Genomic DNA, 20,822 nt, shown 5'->3' with positions numbered 1-20,822 from the left:
TGACTAGAATGAAATCGCGTAGAAGGCGTAATACATAAGTTTGTAGAATTTGGTTAGCCAGTCAAACTAGTCTTCTGAAACAGTTCTATGTCAGAAAGGAGCGTTTATCTACAGGTTATGCATGAAAATCTGGAAAATCACCATTGTGTTCTCACAATGTTTTGTTTTGAAATACTCAGGTTAGCTTGAAGCCATCAACAACAAGTTCTTAATGTTAAGTCTATCCTACTCACTACTATCAAACTATTGATAATAATTGACAGATGTTGAAATTTCGAACAGTTTCCAAATCCACATCATATCAAAACACAGATATATGAACAGGGTGTATTGTTTTCACAGAACTCTACTGGTGTCCCTACAGTTATATGCACATATTGATTGACCAATATTTGATATAGTTACACATCAACAGTTCTCTTTGATTTCAGCTGATAAAGGTAAGTACGTGTGAGTGACTCAATCTAAATTTTAAGTGCACATTTATAAATAGAACTGTGAACAATGAATGGGATTAAGAGTGAAAATGTTGATTGTTGAAACTATTCATTGAATTTCATTCAGTATTGTTTGTTTGAATCTTCCCATCGATTTGTTAGGACTGCAACTGGTCAGTCTCTAATTGGCATATGTGCATACTGTGCGTATTGCCTCAATATAGCCTTAATTCACGAGCATGGTAAGCAGAGATGGATAGTGGCTAGCAGTGGAATCCATCGCACAAGTAAGTGGCTATCAGGACTCAGTGGCCGAGTGGATAACGCGATGGCGTTTGAAGCGAGGGTACTGGGTTCGAGTCCCAGAGTGAACATCAACTCTGAGATGCAGGTACATCCAGCTGTGCGTATTGCCTCATATAGCCTTAATTCACAAGCATGGATTCCACTGCTAGCCACTATCCATCTTTGCTTATTATTATTATTATCATTATTAGTAGTAGTAGTAGTAGTAGTGGTAGTAGTAGTAGTGGTGGTGGTAGTAGTAGCAGTAGTGGTGGTGGTAGTAGTAGTAGTAGTAGTAGTAGTAGTCTGGCTACATAGTTCTCTTCACTAGTTTTTTTTCTTTTTATAAATACGATTGTTTTTTTTTCTATAAAACAAAACGGAAGAAGAAGAAGAACTAGAAATAGGATTCATGTGATTAAGAAATAATAAGTAGTATATGCCAAAGAGAGAGGGGAGAAAATAAAAAAATAAAAGTTTTGGCTGAAAAAATATAAAAGCTAATCTAATGATCTTCCCAGTTTTACTTTTTTTTCATTAGGATAAGACAATGGAGAAGTTATTCATTGATTGAGACATTCAATTCAATTTGATTTTTATATAATGAATGAATTGAAGTTGGAAAAAAGTTGAACAGTTGAATTATACCTTCGTATTTTAGTGGATGTTCCATTCAAGACTCGAATCCAGTAACGTTCGTTATAAAAGTCATTACGTTATCCACTTAGCTCGTGAGTCCTGATAGCCACTTGCTTGTACAATGGGGTGAATTTTAAATTCACTTTGTATTATTTGCTTATATCTTCCCATTGTTGTTAAGGTTTATAATTGATCAGTCTCTTGTTGGCATAGGTAAATCCTGTGAGGAATGCCTCGATATTGCCTGAAATCACAAGTTTTATAAGCAAATATGGATAATGGCTAGCAGTGGAATCCAGTTTGACGAGCGTTTCGTCCTGTTTGGGACTCGTCAGCTGGATGTACCTGCATCTCAGAGTTGATGTTACTTCTGCGATTTGAACACAGTGCCGTTCACTTCAAACGCCATCGCGTTATCGACGTAGATACTGACTACTGATAGCCACCTGTTTGCGGAACGGGCCGAATTTTAAATTCAATTGGTGTTGTTTATTTGTATCTTCGCATTGTTGTTAAGATCTACAATTGATCAGTCTCTTGTTAGCATAGGTAAATCCTATGCTGAATACATCGATATTCCGTTAAGTGAAAAGCATTAGAAGGACGAAACGCGCTTCTTGGATTCCACTACTAGCCACTATCCATCTTTGCTTACAACAATGAGTTTATTATCATTGACTAGTAACTAATCTCAAAGCAATTCAAGGTGAGTACTTTGATTATTAGTATCTTCTCTCTTTCATTTATTGAAATTATATGTATTAACTGTATTTTGTAATGAAAAGCAACATACCATTAGAGTAAACTTGTATAAAAGTGTTTATGGATGATTATCCATATTTAGCTTTTAAATATGCCTAATATAACTTGATCCCAGGACAGAGTGGGTTGGAGAATGCTGGTCGGCGGCCTACGCTCCATTGGGAGTAACAGGCGTAAGTAAGTAAGTAATATAACTTGATAGAAGATAGAATATTTTTCAATATTGTATACAGAGTATTGAATAAAACGATTGTTATTATTGTAAGCAAAGATGGATAGTGGCTAGCAGTGGAATCCAGGACGCGCGTTTCATCCTATTTGGTGTTCTTATCTAATATCTTGGTGTTAATTTACTCTGAGGTAATTAGTGTTGTGGTGTGGGCTACTTATATCCATATAAGTAGTATATGGTAATGGTCAGGCATATAGTGTATTTCAGTAGAAGATCGATAAGGAAAGATCGAGAACAAAGAGCAAACGGTGTGAAAATGCATGAACAATGAAATCAGAGACGACGGACTGATATTTACAGAAAGAGCAGTCAAGATTGAGACAATTGATTGATAGTTTGCAAATTAACTGTTGACTGTATGGTTATCAGAATTGAGTGGGACAGTCTGTAATTTCCGTGTCAAATACATTCGATTTTCCCCAATCGTGTTCTTGTTCACTATAGTGTATGTTACTAAGTGATCTCTATCTACAACAAGTACAATGTGATTCTCATTTGTTCTATCTCGCTCTAACTAATATCAGTTCATCGTTGAAATTACTTTCTAAGTATCCAGTATTAGATTTGTTCTATTTTCGATAAAATTGGATAAGCATTAGTAACGGACTTCAGAAGACATGGAACTTGTCCGTTGAATCTCTGTATTGGTATTTAAAAATACTTGAACCCATTGCCGTTATCTTCAAACTTCAACAAGTTATCCATTGATATATTGAGCCAGACAATCACATATACATTTTCTAACTGGATAGATTTTGAGATAATGATTTTAAACTTTGTAGACTTGTTTCATAGTAGTACTGTGGGCTATGCTACTTATGAGGAGACATAAGTAGTATGTAACAGTAATTGGAATGCTTACCAGTAGAAGAAGGAAACAATGAAAAGAGGAAGGAAAACAGAGAAAAATTTCGAATAGCAACAGAATTCGACGAATAATAGAGTATGCGAAGTAACATCTTCGAGATGATTAGTAGGCGCAAAAGATTTAAATCTCCCACCAATAATCATTTTTCAACATTGAGGCTATTTCTTTCAAAGGAAAGTATGGATTAATAACTATTCCATATTATAAAGAAAATGATCTGAAATAAATTAAATAAAATCTATTGTATTTATTTTTAGCAGTTGAACTTATGAGTTCACTAAAGCTGGATTAAAGCCACCCCCAAATGCCTTAGTATGGCCGAGAGTGGGGAGGTGCAACCCTCCCTCTCGAAGTGCTCTCATATGGCCACACGTATATAGTCTCTGTCAGCGAAGTCCTACTCACTGTTACTATTGTTTACGAAATCGAGAGGACGAAAAGCGAATATCTGGCGCTTTAATCAGGTTGGTGGACACGGAAAGTTCACCTAGGGGAGTTGAAAAACCCTGATTCAAAACCAATGGTGCATATGAGCTCCAGTATCCTGAGTGAACAAATGGCGTATGAATCAATCGTTGGTCACTGGCTACCATTGGACTGCATCTCCTCACGATGCTCCACTGCCTTGTGGATCAGACCTTTAGGTCAAAGGTTCCGGGTTTGGTCCCCTAATTAAACCACTTGTTTCAGTTTGTGCACCTGAGCAGTATCACAGCCCTCATACAAATGAAATGAGATTTGTGTGACGCATATATATCTGGTGCCCTTTTGTATCAATATTTATGTGTTTAAACAAAAATAAATAAGTAGACTACCATGGTAAGCCTGTAAGCATTGAACGATGCATGACTGAAGGTCTTAGATCCGAATCCTGTAATTCAGATCATGAATTCACACCACTGACGAGTTCCATTCTGGGACGAAACAAGCGTCCAGTGCTTTCAGGTTTTCAATGATGATTTACTTTTAATCGATTCATGAATTCAATTACTAAAATTATTACAATCTCTACAATACTCCCCCTTTCTGTTAGTATTTATCTTTCACAATCTGTTCCTTATTTCAGGTCAAGTAATTTTCAACACATAGATAGATAACTTTCATATAACTAAGGTCAGATAATTAAACGATTTCACATTGAACAGGTAAATTATATTTCGTCAATATTACTAATCTAGATAGTCAATAGTCTTGTGATGGCCAGTATTTGATATTATCTTTAAACTTCGTATAGTTTGTTCGTCCTGATAACCGTTATTCGATAACACCCTAGCAGTGTATACAATCAGAAGGTGCGAATACGAAGTGTTGATTGTGTTTATTGTTGAACTACACACAGATATCCGAAATTACAGGCACTTCAAGAAAGCATGAAAGAGTAGTGCCGTAAAGCAAGCGAGTGAGCGTGCGAGTCGGATGAGCGAACGAGCGAGTGATCGTGTCAACGAGTCAGTGAACAAGATTAACCTGTATATACATATACATATGGAAATGAGTGAATCATCGAATAAATTAATCGACTAGTAGTAAGGCTAGCAGAGTGAATATATGAGTAGGCAGTAAGCAAATGCTCAAGTATACATATTCATACAAGTGCAACAATGATAAAGGTACAATAGTATAGATAGGTTGTTATTGTACGAATGACTCTGTCCGTTAACTAAGTTAACAAAAGGGTTTAACTAAATTAGATGTGAACCAACTCAATTATACGTGAGCTGCTATGGTCTATTATAACACAAAAAACTAGAAGAAACTCTTCTATTTGTTGATCATCTAGCCCATCCACCCATCATACTTTGCTGTAGTTTAGTTTATGACTGAAATCAATGTCTTGATGTACAAAATATTGAAGTTACTACTGATCAGTTTGAGAAATCGGTTAATAATTTTATGGAGATTTTAGTATTTTATAGTTGAAATCATGAGTCAATTGAAGCTAGATCACCATGGGAAACCTGAAAGCACTAGATGGCCGCTTCATCCTATGCTCGTCATATGCATACTAGTGACTGGTTTCAAGAGATATTTCCTGAAGTTCTAGTGAGAGGCAGTGACCAGTGGAGTTCAACGAGGTCTGTTGTGAGATAGTAACTCACTGATGACAATGGTGAAGGGTTTCTCAATTTCGTGGATCGGTTGAAGTTAGACATTGACACTGTTGGATGCTGGCTCAGTGGTTCAAGAAGTTAAGCGCTTGCGCGCGAGACTGATATGTGCTGGTTTGGAATGTTACGAGTCTGGATCGTATACGCGCACTGCTAAAGAGTCCCATGATAGGACGAAACAGCCGTCCAGTGCTTTCAGGTTTTCCATGGTGGTCTAGCTTCAATTAACTCATGAATTCAACTATAAAATTTATGTTCTACTTTGTTAAAGATTATCTTCAGTTACAGTATTTCCGGTAGCTGAAAAGTAGTGGACATTGTTTTCTCCTCAATAGTGAATATGTATGACCATTCCAAAGGTTGAACTATTTATATCTTGCTGGAAACATATTAATTTCAAATGTACTTCACAATTGATATGTGTTATCCTTAAACGCTTAAATATTGCATTTTTCTGAGGAATCTTGTACTCTTGAACCATAAACCCGAAAATGTAAGGTGGAATGCATTAAGATCGCTGTATTTTGAAGGTTATGTTTAGAAAACAAGGTATTTATAGAAATAATGTATGACTTTCAGATTAGAAATGCCTCCTGATGAAATCTTTGAGTCAATGACACGATCAGTAGTTATTTCATCAAGATGATGAAAGCATAATCCAATTTTTGGTGTATTTCTCTCAGAAGTTCCTAAAAGAAGTTGATGGATTAAGGTTTCTCGGCTTCTGAAGATCTTTCTTGAAGAACGATCAAGGGCTTAAAATGGATTTGACTAAAAACAAGGTAAAGTTTCATTGAAATCATCTGATTTCTAACTACCTATTTGTACAAACTGATAATACATAGAATCAAAGATTTCAAGTTTGAATCAAAAAGGGTTATTCTTTTAGTCTAAGAAATATATGTCTTTGGTTTATTTAGGAATACAAACATCGATGTCTAGCACCATACATAATGGACTTGGTTAAATCATTCAGCTGAAAATCAACGATTCTCAACATATCATTTTAATTCATCAATCAGACAAGCCAGAATCACTTAACGATTAGACTAAATGGGTGGACTCGAACCCTACTGGAAGCTTTAGTTTCATCAAGATCACTCTAAAGTCTTACTAACGAGTGTCATCTAGCACAAAAAGTAGATTCGAAATATTCTATCTACTGTCTGTAACTACTGTATATAAAGTTTGTTTTCATCACTGATTCGTAAGAAATTAGAAGTCAATGAAAACAAACGAGTGTTTAACAAATGTTTCCCCATTTATTATTTAAACATATAAATATTGGTACAAGGAAGCACCAGATATATATGCGCCATACAAATCAGATTTGATTTGTGTGAAGGCTGTGATACTGCACAGGTGCACAAACTGAAGCAGGTGGTTTTCTTAGCGGGTCACACCCAGAGCCTTTGTCCTAAAGGTCTAACCCACAAGGCAGTGGTGCATCGTGAGGAGATGCAGTCCAATGGTAGCCGGTGACCAACGATTGATTCATACGCCATTTGTTCACTCAGGATACTGGAGCCCATATGCACCATTGGTTTTGAATCAGGGTTTTCCTACTTGACTAGGTGGACTTTCCGTGTCCACCAACTTGGTTAAAGTGCCGGACATTCGCTTTTCATCCTCTCAATTTTGTAAACAACAGTAATGCTGTGAGAAGGCAGTGAGTAGGACTTCCCTGTCAGAGGCTATATACGCGTGGCCATTTGAGAGCATTTGGAGAGGGAGAGCGGACTCTCCCCACTCTCGGCCGTACCAGGGCATTTGGGGGCAAATAGTGTAATGAAAATGTACATGAACCATTCCTAAATTAATAAGAACAAGAAGATCTTGTATCATAGTTCTTCATTGATAGATAAGAAGGAATGTATTGAGTTAAATGAAAGTATCTATTCATTGAAAGTAAATATCAAAGATAAAAATTAAATTGAACTAACCCTCTATTCCTTCGATCAAGTTCACAAAACCAATAACTAATTACAGCTCCATTAACTCTTTCATGTGGTGAACTTTGTGATACTAATTTACTTGTAGTACTTCTTGCTTTAGCATCCATTGGACGTAGAAGACTATCATCATCATTTGACCATGAAGTAGAAGACCACTGTATGATAAAAATTATTAGAGAAAAAAATTTTTATAAGTGAAACATTAAATTCTAAACATCAATGGGAGGATTCAAACAAACAGTAACAAGTTAATTCAAACTTCACCCTATTGCACAAGCAAGTGGCTATCAGGACTCAGTAGGTGAGTCGATAATGCGATGGCATTTGAAGCGAATGGTACTAAATTCGAGTCCCAGAGTGAATACCAACTGTGAGATGCAGGTACATCCATCTGACGATTACCGAATAGGACAAAATGCACATCAAACTGGATTCCACTGCTAACCACAATCCATATTTGCTTACCATGCTTGTAAATTAAGTCTATATTGAGGCAATGCTCACAATATGCACATATGCCAATTAGAGACTGACCAGTTGCAGTCAAGTTTTCCCCCAATAATATTTTTCATTACTTCTTAATGGATGAAGTGAATGAATTTCAGTGTAATAATCTCTCATTTCTCTTAATTAGGGTCAGCTCATTTGGTACATGATACGTTAGTGACTTGAAGTCACTTCCAATTGAATTCTGGTTTCGGTAGGAAAACTAAACAAAATTTATCATTAAGAAAATTTCTTGACACTAAAGAGAGTTGGACCTAAGAGGATTCTATCCAGAATACAGTAAGTTAGTAGTTACACTAGTTCAATTGCTTCTTGGGAGCCGCAAGAGTACTGACGACAAAATCAAACTTAAATCATAGGTCACTGACCAGGCTGAAACAACAGGTAGCGGTTCTGTTTATTTAAGATTTATTTATACCATTGAGAGGCATTGTCTTAAGCTGATGATTTGTCTCTCTGTTATTGCCTAAACGCTTCATTGGTATTCTATTCTTCTGGTTTCATTGAAGAAACCAGTGTAGGATCAGTCATATAATTGAAGTTTTAGCCAATCTACCAGTGGAGTTTACATATTTTTGCTACAGCAAAGTACTAACTCTATAAAAATTTCTGGTAAAATAAGCTTTCAAAAAGGAAATATGATAAAAATCAACGACAATGCGATGTTAAGTTTCCAAAACTGCTGCTGCACCACAAAAATTGGATGCTTTTAAATTTTCAATATTGATCGACAGTTTACCGATTCTTCGCAATTTTTGTAGATATTCATTAACCTACTTATAATTTATAAGTAGCTATAGGATTTCATTTAATTTTTGAAAGTATTTGTAAGACGATAACGCATAAATGGGTGATCAACTTGTAAGATATATCAGAAGTGGTTTTATGTATATTATAGTAACTTTAATAGTTGAGATCATGAATCATGAATCGAATCTCTCAAGGTGGGATCGTGGATGCGCACTGCTGAGGAGTCCCACAATAGGAGGAAACGACCTTAAAGCAGTGCTTCCAGGTTTCCCATGATGGTCTAGCTTCAATTGATTCATGATCTCAACTATTAAAGTTGTAAGAAATAAATTGAAAAATATGAAATTATTGTTTTACTCTGATCTAAGATTTTAGCCATCAGTTATATATTGAGTTTTGATCGAACTACTTTTGCGTTACTCAGCAGTGATCGAGTTCGATGGAAAGTGAAATAAAAGTCTCGCGAGGCGAGGTTGTGGATGCGCACTGCCACTGAGGAGTCTCATAATAGGACCAAACGGCCGTCCAGTGCTTCCAGGTTTTCCATGGTGGTCTAGCTTCAATTGACTCACGCTTGCAACTATGAGAATACTAAATCTCCACAAAACCCCTTCTGATAATATTAAAAAATAAGATTATGAAAATTGTAAAACACAAACTAGTACTTACTTTTTGACGTAACAACTCTTGAAACCACATTCCAAGTCGAAAAGAAAATGTACTTTCATTTTGATCCCAATCACATAAACCGCTAAGATCTTGAATAAATGAAGATAAAACAGATACGTTGTTAGTTATTGTATATTGAAATAGAAATTATGAATATTCAAATGAGCAAATATATTAACATCAGTTTTGCCTAGACCCGAATAACTTACTTACTTATTTACGTCTGTTACTCCCAATGGAGCATAGGCCTCCCACCAGCATTCACCAACACACTCTGTCCTGGGCCTTCTTTTCTAGTTCTATTCAGTTGTTCTTCATACTCCTCATGTCTGTCTCCATTTCTCAGCGTAATATGTTCTTTAGTCTTCCTCTTTTCCTTTGGCCTTCAGGATTCCATGTGAGGGCTTGTCTTGTTACGCGATTGGGTGATTTCCTCAGAGTGTACCCAATCCACTTTCAGCGATTCTTCCTCCACTGGAATCTGGTTTGTTGTCTCCCACAGTAACTTGTGGCTGATAGTGTCTGGCCAACGGATCCGAAGTATTTTTCATAAACACTTCTATCGTAAACACTTGTATCTTCTGGATGATGGCGTTCGTAGTTATCCAGGTGTCCGCCTCATACAGTAGAACTTTATTTACATTTGTATTGAAAATTCTGATCTTGGTGTTGATTGACAATTGTTTTGAGTTCCAGACGTTCTTCAGTTGTAAATATGCTGTTCTTGTATCTTCACATCTGCATCAGATCCACCATGTTCATCAATGATGCTGCTCAATTATGTAAAGGTTTTCACATCCTCCAAAGCTTCTATCAATTATATTCAACTAATTTCTATCCGTAAGAATATTTCATTGATCCTAATCGTCATTGACATTTTACTGATCTAAACGTTTGATAACTTACCATATAGACAACTTGTTTTATTTACAACCAATTCCATTTAATATCAAGTGAAAAACCGTCCTACTTTTGTTAGGTGTTACATAATTTGTGCACTACACATGTAGAAGCAATGCTATGGATTGAAAATGTAAACATCCTTACCATAAACTTAGATTCCGATAGTAGTTTAACTTGTTGTTATTACTTTATAAGTTTAGAGGTAATTCAGTTTAATGTCTGAGTGCTGCGATTGCTAGACAACAAAACTGTGTCTACATATTTAGTCCATCATAGTTTAAACAATTAAGTACAGTTCGATTTCTTCTTTCTTCAAATAAGTTAAAGCTTGAAAACTAGTTGCACGAGGTTGTCTCTTCACCCAAATAGGAGTGAAATACTTTTTATTTCATCAACAAAATTGATAAACTCTTCTATTCCTTCTAATTCTTATGATCGTAACTATTGAAATTAATTTAATATCCACAAAACCCCTTCTGATATTATTCAACATATGCTCACTAGTGACTGGCTTCAAGAAGTATTTCCTGGAGTTCTAGTGAGAAGCAGTGACCAGTGGAGTTCAATCAGGTGTGTGGTGAGATAGTAACTCACTGAAGATATTGGTGGATGTGTCGCTCAATTTCGTGAATTGGTTGAAGTTAGACATTAACACCGTTGAATGCCGGCCGGCTCAGTGGTCTAGAGGTTAAGCGCTTGTGTGCAAGACTGATAGGTCCTGGGTTGGAATCTGTTGGGGGGTATCGTGGATGTGCACTGCTGAGAAGTCCCACAATAGGACGAAACGGCCGTTCAGTGTTTCCAGGTTTTCCACAGTGGTCTAGCTTTAATTGACTCATGATCTCGACTATTGAAATTACTATAATATCCACAAAAGCCCTTCTGATATCTCAAATACTACTTTACAGATAAATGTCGAATAGCATGAAACTTAGATTCACTGTTTCCAAATGACTGAATTCAATCACCTAATACAAAACATAATAACCTGCCATGTAAAGTAATAGAGGCTTATGTTGGTTCATATTTAGATATGATCCATAGAATTAGATCAATATTAAGGATTAGACAACTCTGTAGATTGAAATATTTTGATCGATAGTATTCGATCAGCACTGAGACGGACTTGACATGCATGACATTGATCATCACCCAGTGATCAATCAATTATGATATTCTGAAAGAATTAGATCAGTGTACTTTTCGCTTTCTAACATCTATTACAGACAACTACTCTAATCAATTATTCATTATAACTTGTCTATTTAATAGATCAATGAACATAGAAACATTAAAAGAGAGAGAGACGATAATAACTTCGTCTTCCTTTAACCATAGGAATATAATGAAAATGACATAAGATGAAGGAAAACTGTTGACTGTTGATCAATGTTTCTATCCATCAAAATAGTTGACAAGACATCAAGGAATGAGGCAAAGATTGAATCAACAGAATTGTCAAAAGAATATACAACTATATTAAAAAGGAATTTGATTTTGTAAATGTTTGTGATCATGTTACCACGACGGACAGTACTGACTAGTGTTGGAGATGGTTTGAAGAGAGTTAGGGACGGCCAAACCAAAACGTGGCATCAGAGCTTGAAGTCATTAACTTCTAGTCTGAGTCATGTTGGTAGATACAGACTACTTGAATGGGGTTCACGTGACTAACGTAACCAATGGTTGGAGACTCTAGGTGACATGGCTCAGAATAGATCACAATGGTGTAGGTGTATACACTCTTTGTCTTCCTTTAAACCTTGAGATTAAAATTGCTTCATATCTGTCTTTCTTCCTATACTATATCCTTATATACAACCTTTCTTTTATATATTACCAGCACTAAATTAACTACTTCTATGAATTCGGTATTCATCTTGTTGTGCTAACGAGGTATGGCAACTTGGATCGATGCATATATGTGCCTGATTCTACGTTTCAGTTAACGGACGGTAAATTTATGGTGGATGGTAGGGTTGTAATTTTGAAGTGGTTAGCTAACTACAGACTTCATCCACCTAACATAATGACCAGCGTACTTTTAAGATGAAAAAACCCCTTCTAAGTCATCAGAAAATCGCTTCAGTGATTATGAGTTAAAGTAACACTAACGGTTACTAGTTTTACAGTTAACAATCTCAGGACAGAAGTTCTAAAATGATACTATTTATGGCAACGTAGCTTTATAATCCCTGTTTTTATTGTTCAAAACCTGTGGAAATTTCTAGAAAGCAAACTTCTCAACTGTCTCTTCTTTTAATCTCTTGTTGGAACTACTTTCATAGACGATTATTTTTCAAGATTCAATACATCAGCAATCATAAAAAAACCCACATCTTCTAGAGTTTCGCCATCAAGTGTGATTGGCTTGACATTCTCTGTGTTGTATTTGAAAATCTTGCTTTTTCCTTTATGTATGTTGAGGCCTATTGATACAAAGGCTATTGCTACATTAGTTGTTTTCGTCTGTATTTGTTCGTGTGTATGGGATAGGAGGGCTATTTATATATATGAGGAATTAAGTCCTACGGAATAGATTAACTAAGGATATAAAAATGATGTTATATACAACTAGTGCTTGTTCATGATTTTCAAGCTAATCATAAGTGATCGTTCAGACAGAAAAAAACTTATCCCATGTTACCATAATTACTAATGGGTTACGTCTATGAGAGCTGAAGAGGAAATTATGAAAAGACGTTGGAAGTGGATCGGACATATATTAAGAAAATCATCAAACTGCATCACTAGGCAAGTGCTAACTTGGAATCCGGAAGGGAAGAGAAAAAGAGGAAAGTCAAAGAACACATTACGTTGGGAAATTGAAGCAGATATAAAAAAAGGATGAATAATACCTGGAAAGAACTGGAAAGGATTGCTCAGGACAGAGTTGAATGGAGAATGCTGGTTGGCGGCCTATACTCCTCGACGAGGGGTAACAGACGTAAGTAAAGTAAGTAAAGTACGTCTATGAGAATAATCATACTAAGTCTGTTGTTAACAAGTTAATAAACCTTCATAAATTGTAGTATCTAAATATTAAAACAAAAGAACAACATACCACGACATTCATCATAATATTTTATTGCCGAGTTTTCATTTGCTCTATGATTACTAAATTGATCATTACCACATCTTGAATCGCCAGAACGACAATAACATTGATTTCTCCATAGATCACATTCATGTCTATATGTGACACCATCAACACATAACTAGAAATTATAAAATAGGAATGAAAGTGACATTTTTTTAGTAAGAAGTGTATATTAATGAAGCTCAATGGATAACACGATGGCGTTTGAAGTGAACGGTACTTAGTTCGAGCCTCAGAGTGGACATCAACTCTGAGATACAGGTACATTCAGCTGACGAGTCTCAAATAAGACGAAATGTGCGTCAAACTGGATTCCACTGCTAACCACTATTCATCTTTGCTTAGAATGCTTGTAAATTAAGACTACATTGAGGCAATACTCACAGTATGCACATATGCCAATAAGAGACAGACTGATCAACTTCATTGCTAAACATCAATGAGAAGATTCAAACAAACAATAACAAGTGAATCTAAACTTCACCCCATTGCGCAAGCAAATGGCTATCGGGACTCAATAGCTAAGTGGATAACGTAATGCCGTTTGAAGCGAATGGTACTATGTTCAAGTCTCAGAGTGAATATTAACACTGTAAGATGCAGGTACATTCGACTGACGAGTGGATTATAGAAAATATCAATAAGAGAATATTCCCTGTAATTCTAAAAAGGTGTAGAGTAAAGTTCATTTACTTATTAATCAATCTTCTTAGAATAGAATTAAGAATCAGAACAGAATGTTAGTTGAAAGCGTGATTCAATTCAAGCTAGACCACAATGGAAAACCTGGAAGCACTGGACGGCCGTTTCGTCCAATAACGGGACTCCTCAGCAGTGCGCATCCACGATCCCACACTCGCGAGATTCGAATCCAGGACCTACCGGTCTCGAGCCAAAGCCCTTAACCGATAGACCACTGAGCTGGCCGGCATCCAACGGTGTTAATGTCTAACTTCAACTGATCCATGAAGTTGAGCAACCGTTCACCAATTGTCTTCAGTGAGTTCCTATCTCACCACAGACGTGGTTTGAACTCCACTGGTCACTGCATGGTGGTCTAGCTTCAATTGACTCACGCTTCCAACTATGAAAATACTAAATCTTCACAAAACCCCTTGTGAGAATATTAGTTACCAACAGGCAATCGATTTATTCTTACGATAGTTATATATACACTACATTCTGATCTAAATACATAGTTAGTTATATCTTAAATTGAATCAATTATAATTCCATCTTGGAGACAAGGGTTTCTTTAATATGATGGGTACAGCTTTATGATCCATGTTGATCAATATAAAAATAAAATGGCTGATATTCAATTCAACTGACTGGGATGAAGAATAGATAGATCATTATAACTAACTATGCCAGATTACATAAAGAAAAGAAAATTACTATCAAGATATTCTTTTGTGCAGTACACTCATAAAGTTTTGAAATGATGAAGAATACTTATACTTACTCGGGATACTTTCAGCTAAATTGTGTTCTTCGAGTTGGTAGCTTAATTTCGAGCGCCCAAATGTCCTGGTACGGCAGAGAGTGGGGAGAGTCCGCTCTCCCTCTCAAAATGCTCTCACATGGCCACGCGTATATAGCCTCTGCGAAGGAAGTCCTACTCAATGCCTTCTCGTGACAGGGGTGTTGTTTACGAAAGTGAGAGGACGAAAAGCGGATATCCGACGCTTTAACCGGGTTGGCGGACATGGAAAGTCCACCTAGGGGAGTTGGAAAACCCTCATTCCAAATCAATGGTGCACATGGGCTCCAGTATCCTGAAGGAACAAATGGCGTATGGACCAATCGTTGATCACCAGCAACCATGGGACTGCATCTCCTCACGATGTTCCACTGCCTTGTGGATCAGACCCTTAGGTCGAAGGCTTGAGGTGTGGCCCCCTAATTAAACCACCTGCTTTGGTCTGAGCACCCAGGCAGTATCATAGCCCTCACACAAGTCATATGAGATTTGTATGGCGCATATATAGCTGGTGCCTCTTTGTACCAATTTTGAAGCTTTCATTATCACTTCATACAAAATTATCACCTCATACTTCACGTACATTAATCTTACTTCTACGTAGACGCTGATGATTTTGTTCATAGTGATAATGAAAGCTTCGGAATTAAACTTCTCAGTTCAGGGAATACAATAAGACCAAAAAATGTTCTTAATCAATAAAACACGTTCAAAACTCGATTAGTACCATTAAAATCAACCGAATAACCAGTATATATAAATATAAAATCTATTAAACTCACTTGTCTATTATAACTATTCCATTCTGATGGACAACTATCCAAACAACTACATTTTCCCTCTTTGCACATTTCACCCAATTTACATTTTACATTTTCACAAGGATCTATAATTAATTAATTAATCAATCAATCAATCAATCGATTGATAGATAGATAGATCATAATTGATTTATACAAATGAAACAGAAAAAAACAAAAAACAAATAAATCGATATTATATCCTATTGTTCCTTAGTGTTGACCTTCAAAATTTTAGCGGATCAAAAGTACGAACTAACAGTATCCGCTGTTTTACTGTTTGATACTAATCAGCATAAAAGGTAGTTGAGACCAGTGGAAGTGTAAAACTTGGGGGAGTGAGATATGTTTCACCGATTTCAGTGGGTAATAATCATACCGACTAAAGGTGGAAATGTAAACCACTGGATGAAGGTTTGTGTTTGTCTTACAACACAAAAGAGTCACAAATTGGTATGGAACATCTGTCGACCGCTCCCTTAATATCAGTGAGCCCGAATAAAATAAGTCGGTAGTATGAAATACGGACTGACACTGGGATAATTCAGTGGAATGGAACGTTATAAAAGTTATGAGTTGTATTTGACTCTACCGACATACGTATTTTAATCTATATATTATGGTAAATCACTAATTCTGATGACTGCGCAAATCATCTATTAAGAACCAGCAGGGTTCCATACACTCAGTTTGAATGTAAGTTGTCATTCCTCAGCTAAAGGCGTTTGTAATCTTGGTGAGAAAGATGCTGCTCATGAGATTTAGATCAGAATTCTCAAATGTATCAATTAGAGATTTTACCACTACTATTCCGGTCTCAACTAACCTACTGAAGCTTAGTGGTGATTTCTCTGACAAAGACACTGGTTCGAGTTCCACAAGAAACATCAATTGCATCATTATCGCAGATATTCTTTACTAATAATGACTAACTGCCACGAAATTTGTATATGAAGCTTCCTACTGATTGCCTTCAACCCCATTACGATATCGAGTCGCTTAGTCTGGTGGCTATAAAGGGACTTGACTAATAGAATTCGTTCAACACTGGGGACTAGACAAAAATAATAACGATTATCACTCGGTGGTCATTTACTCTAGAAAGCGTCAATGTGCATTACCATTATCGTCAGTCTGATAGATCGATAGACGATTCCTCCTTGTATGAGGGCGTCACTCAGAAACTATTCATGTAGTCTTTCTTATCCACATGATTAACACCAGCTCATCTATATTTTATTTATTTAAACACACAAATATTGATACAAAGAGGCACCAGATATATATGCGCCACACAAATCTCATTTGATTTGTGTTAGGGCTATGATACTACCCGGGTGCCCAAACCGAAGCAGGTGGTTTTCTTGAGGAGCAACACCCAGAGCCTTCGAATTAAAAGTCTAACCCACAAGATAGTGAGGCATTGTGAGGAGATACAATCCCATGGTAACCGGTGATCAACGATTGATTCATACGCCATTTGTTCACTCAGGATACTGTAGCCCATGTGCACCATTGGTTTTGAATCAGGGTTTTCCTACTTGACTAGGTGGACCATCCGTGTCCACCAACTTGGTTAAAGTGCCGGACATTCGCTTTTCATCCTCTCAATTTTGTAAACAACAGTAATGCTGTGAGAAGGCAGTGAGTAGGACTTCCCTGTCAGAGGCTATATACGCGTGGTCACGTGAGAGCATTTTGAGAGGGAGAGCTTACTCTCCTCACTCTCGGCCGTACTAGGGCATTTGGGGGCTTGTTTAAACGTTTACTTTATGTTATGTAAATCACTTGACATAGATGATGATATAATTTACAGACCTACACAATGAATATGAAGCATCCATAGAAACTATCACTATACTGAAATTTTCGAAAAATTTCAAGAGGTAATTTTCAGTTCATCAGAAATATTAAAGATTTTGGTCAATGTACACCGTTTCTATTCAAAGACAATGACTAGATATTTGTGGTTTTTTTTTGAATCGATTAAAATCACTTACAGAAGTACAACTACTTATATAATGTATGCTACTGATGTTGACAGATATAAGTAGTATGTATCATCAATTGAATGTGACGTCAGAAGGTTAAGAAGATCGATGAGAAGAGAACGAGAATATAGAGTGATTAGTGTGGAAACGAAGGAACAATGAAGTCTGAGACGATTGATTGAAATTTTGCAGATGAAGTATTTACAGGCGGTTCTCTTACATTCGACTGTCCCCACTTGTGTTCTCGTTCACTATCCTCATAGCACCATAGAGTAAGTTACAATGTTATCAAAATTATCAAAGAATATATGGTGTTTAACAATCAAATCAAATCTATACTATACTTATCCAATTAAAGTCAGATGTTGATTATATTAAGTAGGATAATGTCAGTCAGTTATATGTGAATCATGTGATTTCTTTAAGTTCAGAGGACAGTTTTGCCACTAATCGTCAAAACAGCGACAAATTAAAAAAATTTTAAAAAGTGCTACCTTGTTCTTATTCTGAGATCTTTACAGACAAAAAGGTGTTACAGTGTGTTCACCGAATTCTCCCATTTTAACTAATCTATTCATGCATTTCTTAGAAACCAGTGCAATCACAAAATGTGTATATTTACGAAAAGTTTGATCACGGTATTTAGATGACATTTTTATCATCATCAGTAGCTAAGTGGATGGCGTTCGAAGCGAACGGTACTGGGTTCGAGTCCCAGAGTGAAAATCGACTCTGAAATGGAGGTACATCCATTTGACGAGTCCTAAATAGGACGAAACGTGCGTCAAACTGGATCCCACTGCTAGTCACTATCCATCTTTGCTTATAAAGCTTGTGATTTCAGGCAATATCGAGACAGTCCGCATTGGATGCACATATGCCAACAAGAGACTGATCAATTGCAGTCGAATATAACAATGGGAAGATACGAGTAAAACAACAACAAGTGAATTAAACGAAATAGTTTAGAAGAAATATTTAGAAATGTAAAGAGCATATTAGATAGTATTAAGCTAACAAAGGAAATAGAATTCACTGACTACAAACTAGCGTTTGTCGATGTATTTAGGAGATCAACACATTCTTAGATTATGAACCAGCTCATCATTGTTGAACGAAAGTTACAGTAGTAGAGAATCTAATTACCAGGAGTATCAATTTCACTACAGAGAAGGAAGATCAACAGACTGGATTGAATGTAATATTGTCTACACTTAAGGCAAAAAATTGGTCTAAAGAGTTTCTAAAGAATATTGTTGGAACCAAAAAACCCACACTAAATCAGAGTGTATACCAAAAGAATGGAAGAATGCCATGGTCATCCTATACCGTCAATAAACATCCAAAGAATCTAAGAGGATTATAAATACCGTACGGTCTGCGTGAGTGAAAGTTAGGGATAGTTTTCCAAAAGAAAGAACAATAGAATGGTGTCCATGAGATCAATTGTTATGACTGTAGTGGAGCTACTATGGGAGAAACATATGAACAGTTGAATGTGAGGTTGAAGAAACACAAATAATGTTTGGAACATGTTCCCAAACCTTTAAGTTGATCTAACGAAACTTGAGAATAATACATTAATAGAGTTACATGAATTAGAAACAGGACACAAGATTAACTTCGAAGGGATCAAAATACTTCAGAAAAGGTTTGACAAGCTTAAAGAAAGATTAACAACAGAAGCTCTGTATGTATGGGCTAATAAAAACATCTGGAAAAGAGAAAAATGATATTCAACTAGCCATCCCTTGGTAAATGATCATTAACAAGTAATTGGACCCTATCTCTATTCAACCTGTCTATTTCATATGCATCGTTATTTTAATAGAAATTAATGTGAATATATTTTATCAGTACATTCGAATCTCGGGAAGCGGGATGTTGGATGCACACTGTTGAGGAGTTTCACAACAGAACGAAACAGCCGACCAGTGCTTCCAGGTTCACCATGGTGGTCTAACTTCAATTAATTCATGATCTCAACTACAAAATTACTAAAATCTCCACAAACACCCCTTCTGATAATAATCAGCATATGCTCACTAGTGACTGGCATCAAGAGATATTTCTTGGAGTTCTAGTAAGAAGCAGTGACCAGTGGAGTTCAACCAGGTCTGTTGTTAGATATCAACTCACTGAAGACAATGATGGACGGTTGCTCAATTTTGTGGATCGGTTGAAGTTAGACATTAATGCCGCTGGATTCCGGTTCAGTAGTCTAGTGGTTAAGCACGAGACTGACAAGTCCTGGATTGCAATCTCGTGAGGCGGTATAATGGATGTGCACTCCTGAGGAGGCCCACAATAGGACGAAATGACCTTAAACCAATGCTTCTTAGTTCAGATCAAATCCTAACGATCACTGTAATATTATTGTCTTCTCTATACCTATAGCCCCAGTTTCTGTCAGACTATTCATTCAAGTATTAATGAATATTTGTATAAATGAATCACAAAAAAAAACATACAATGAATGATGTAAAGGAACAAATTGAACTTACCTTCATCTGATTCATCATCAGGTTTAGTCTGAAAAAGTTATAGGGATCGAAAAAATTTTTATTAAATCAACATAAAAATCTGATTGGATATATTCTAGTTATTTGAATGAAAAATACATCAGTAAAGATTTATAACAACTGGATAACAACTGGAAAGGATTTTCCAGGACAAGGTTGAATGTAGAATGTTGGTTGGCGGCGTATGCTCCTCCACGAGGGGTAACAAACGTAATTAAGTAAGTAAGTAAGTAAAGATTTATAGATATATTTGGTAATTCTAAGTAGGAACAAAAGATTATACATTACATTACAACTGACAATAAGGTAATAAAGATTAAAGCTAGAATATCATGAAAAATCTTGGAAACAATCGATGGTTGTTTCTTACTAGTATGAGACACATCATCAGTTATTAAAATCTATACATAGAAAGTAAGCTAATAATCATTACAAGCCACAAATGTATCATCAATATACATGATGTATTACATTGTATCACTGATCATTGATGTCTGTTCTAGGTTAACCATATTTTCCTTCTAACGAACAACTAAGAATTTTGATGAATCATCTAGAACCATACTGAATTCATTCATATATATGTATTTATCTATTATAAATCAGTTAATCAAGTTACATTTTATGATGTAAGGATTATATAACTAAACTATTCATATTTCTTAATTCACAAGCATGGTAAGCAGAGATGGATAGTGGCTAGCAGTGGAATCCAGGACGCGCGTTTCGTCCTATTTGGGACTCGTCAAGTGGCTATCAGGACTCAGTGGCCGAGTGGATAACGTGATGGCGTTTGAAGCGAGGGTACTGG

General features: G+C 36.2%; 1 protein-coding gene across 1 annotated transcript in view; it reads right to left on the bottom strand.

Annotated features, from left to right (window-relative positions):
* Smp_171780 (hypothetical protein) overlaps positions 1-20,822 on the bottom strand; it is a gene marked incomplete at its 3' end in the record, with an annotated part of 40,004 nt that overhangs the window by 4,150 nt on the left and 15,032 nt on the right. Inside the window, exons 3-7 of the mRNA XM_018796996.1 lie at positions 19,994-20,021; positions 15,481-15,584; positions 13,180-13,333; positions 9,213-9,301; positions 7,275-7,441 (exon numbers count right to left, since the gene is read on the bottom strand). Coding sequence (XP_018652082.1) covers positions 7,275-7,441; positions 9,213-9,301; positions 13,180-13,333; positions 15,481-15,584; positions 19,994-20,021 — 542 coding nt within the window. The remainder of the gene's footprint in view (positions 1-7,274; positions 7,442-9,212; positions 9,302-13,179; positions 13,334-15,480; positions 15,585-19,993; positions 20,022-20,822) is intronic.

Source organism: Schistosoma mansoni, chromosome 4 (genome assembly GCF_000237925.1).
Source record: "Schistosoma mansoni strain Puerto Rico chromosome 4, complete genome".
Taxonomy (NCBI): Eukaryota; Metazoa; Platyhelminthes; class Trematoda; order Strigeidida; family Schistosomatidae; genus Schistosoma; species Schistosoma mansoni.
Note: the sequence above shows the minus strand (reverse complement) of the source record. Positions and strands in the feature narration are given on the sequence as shown.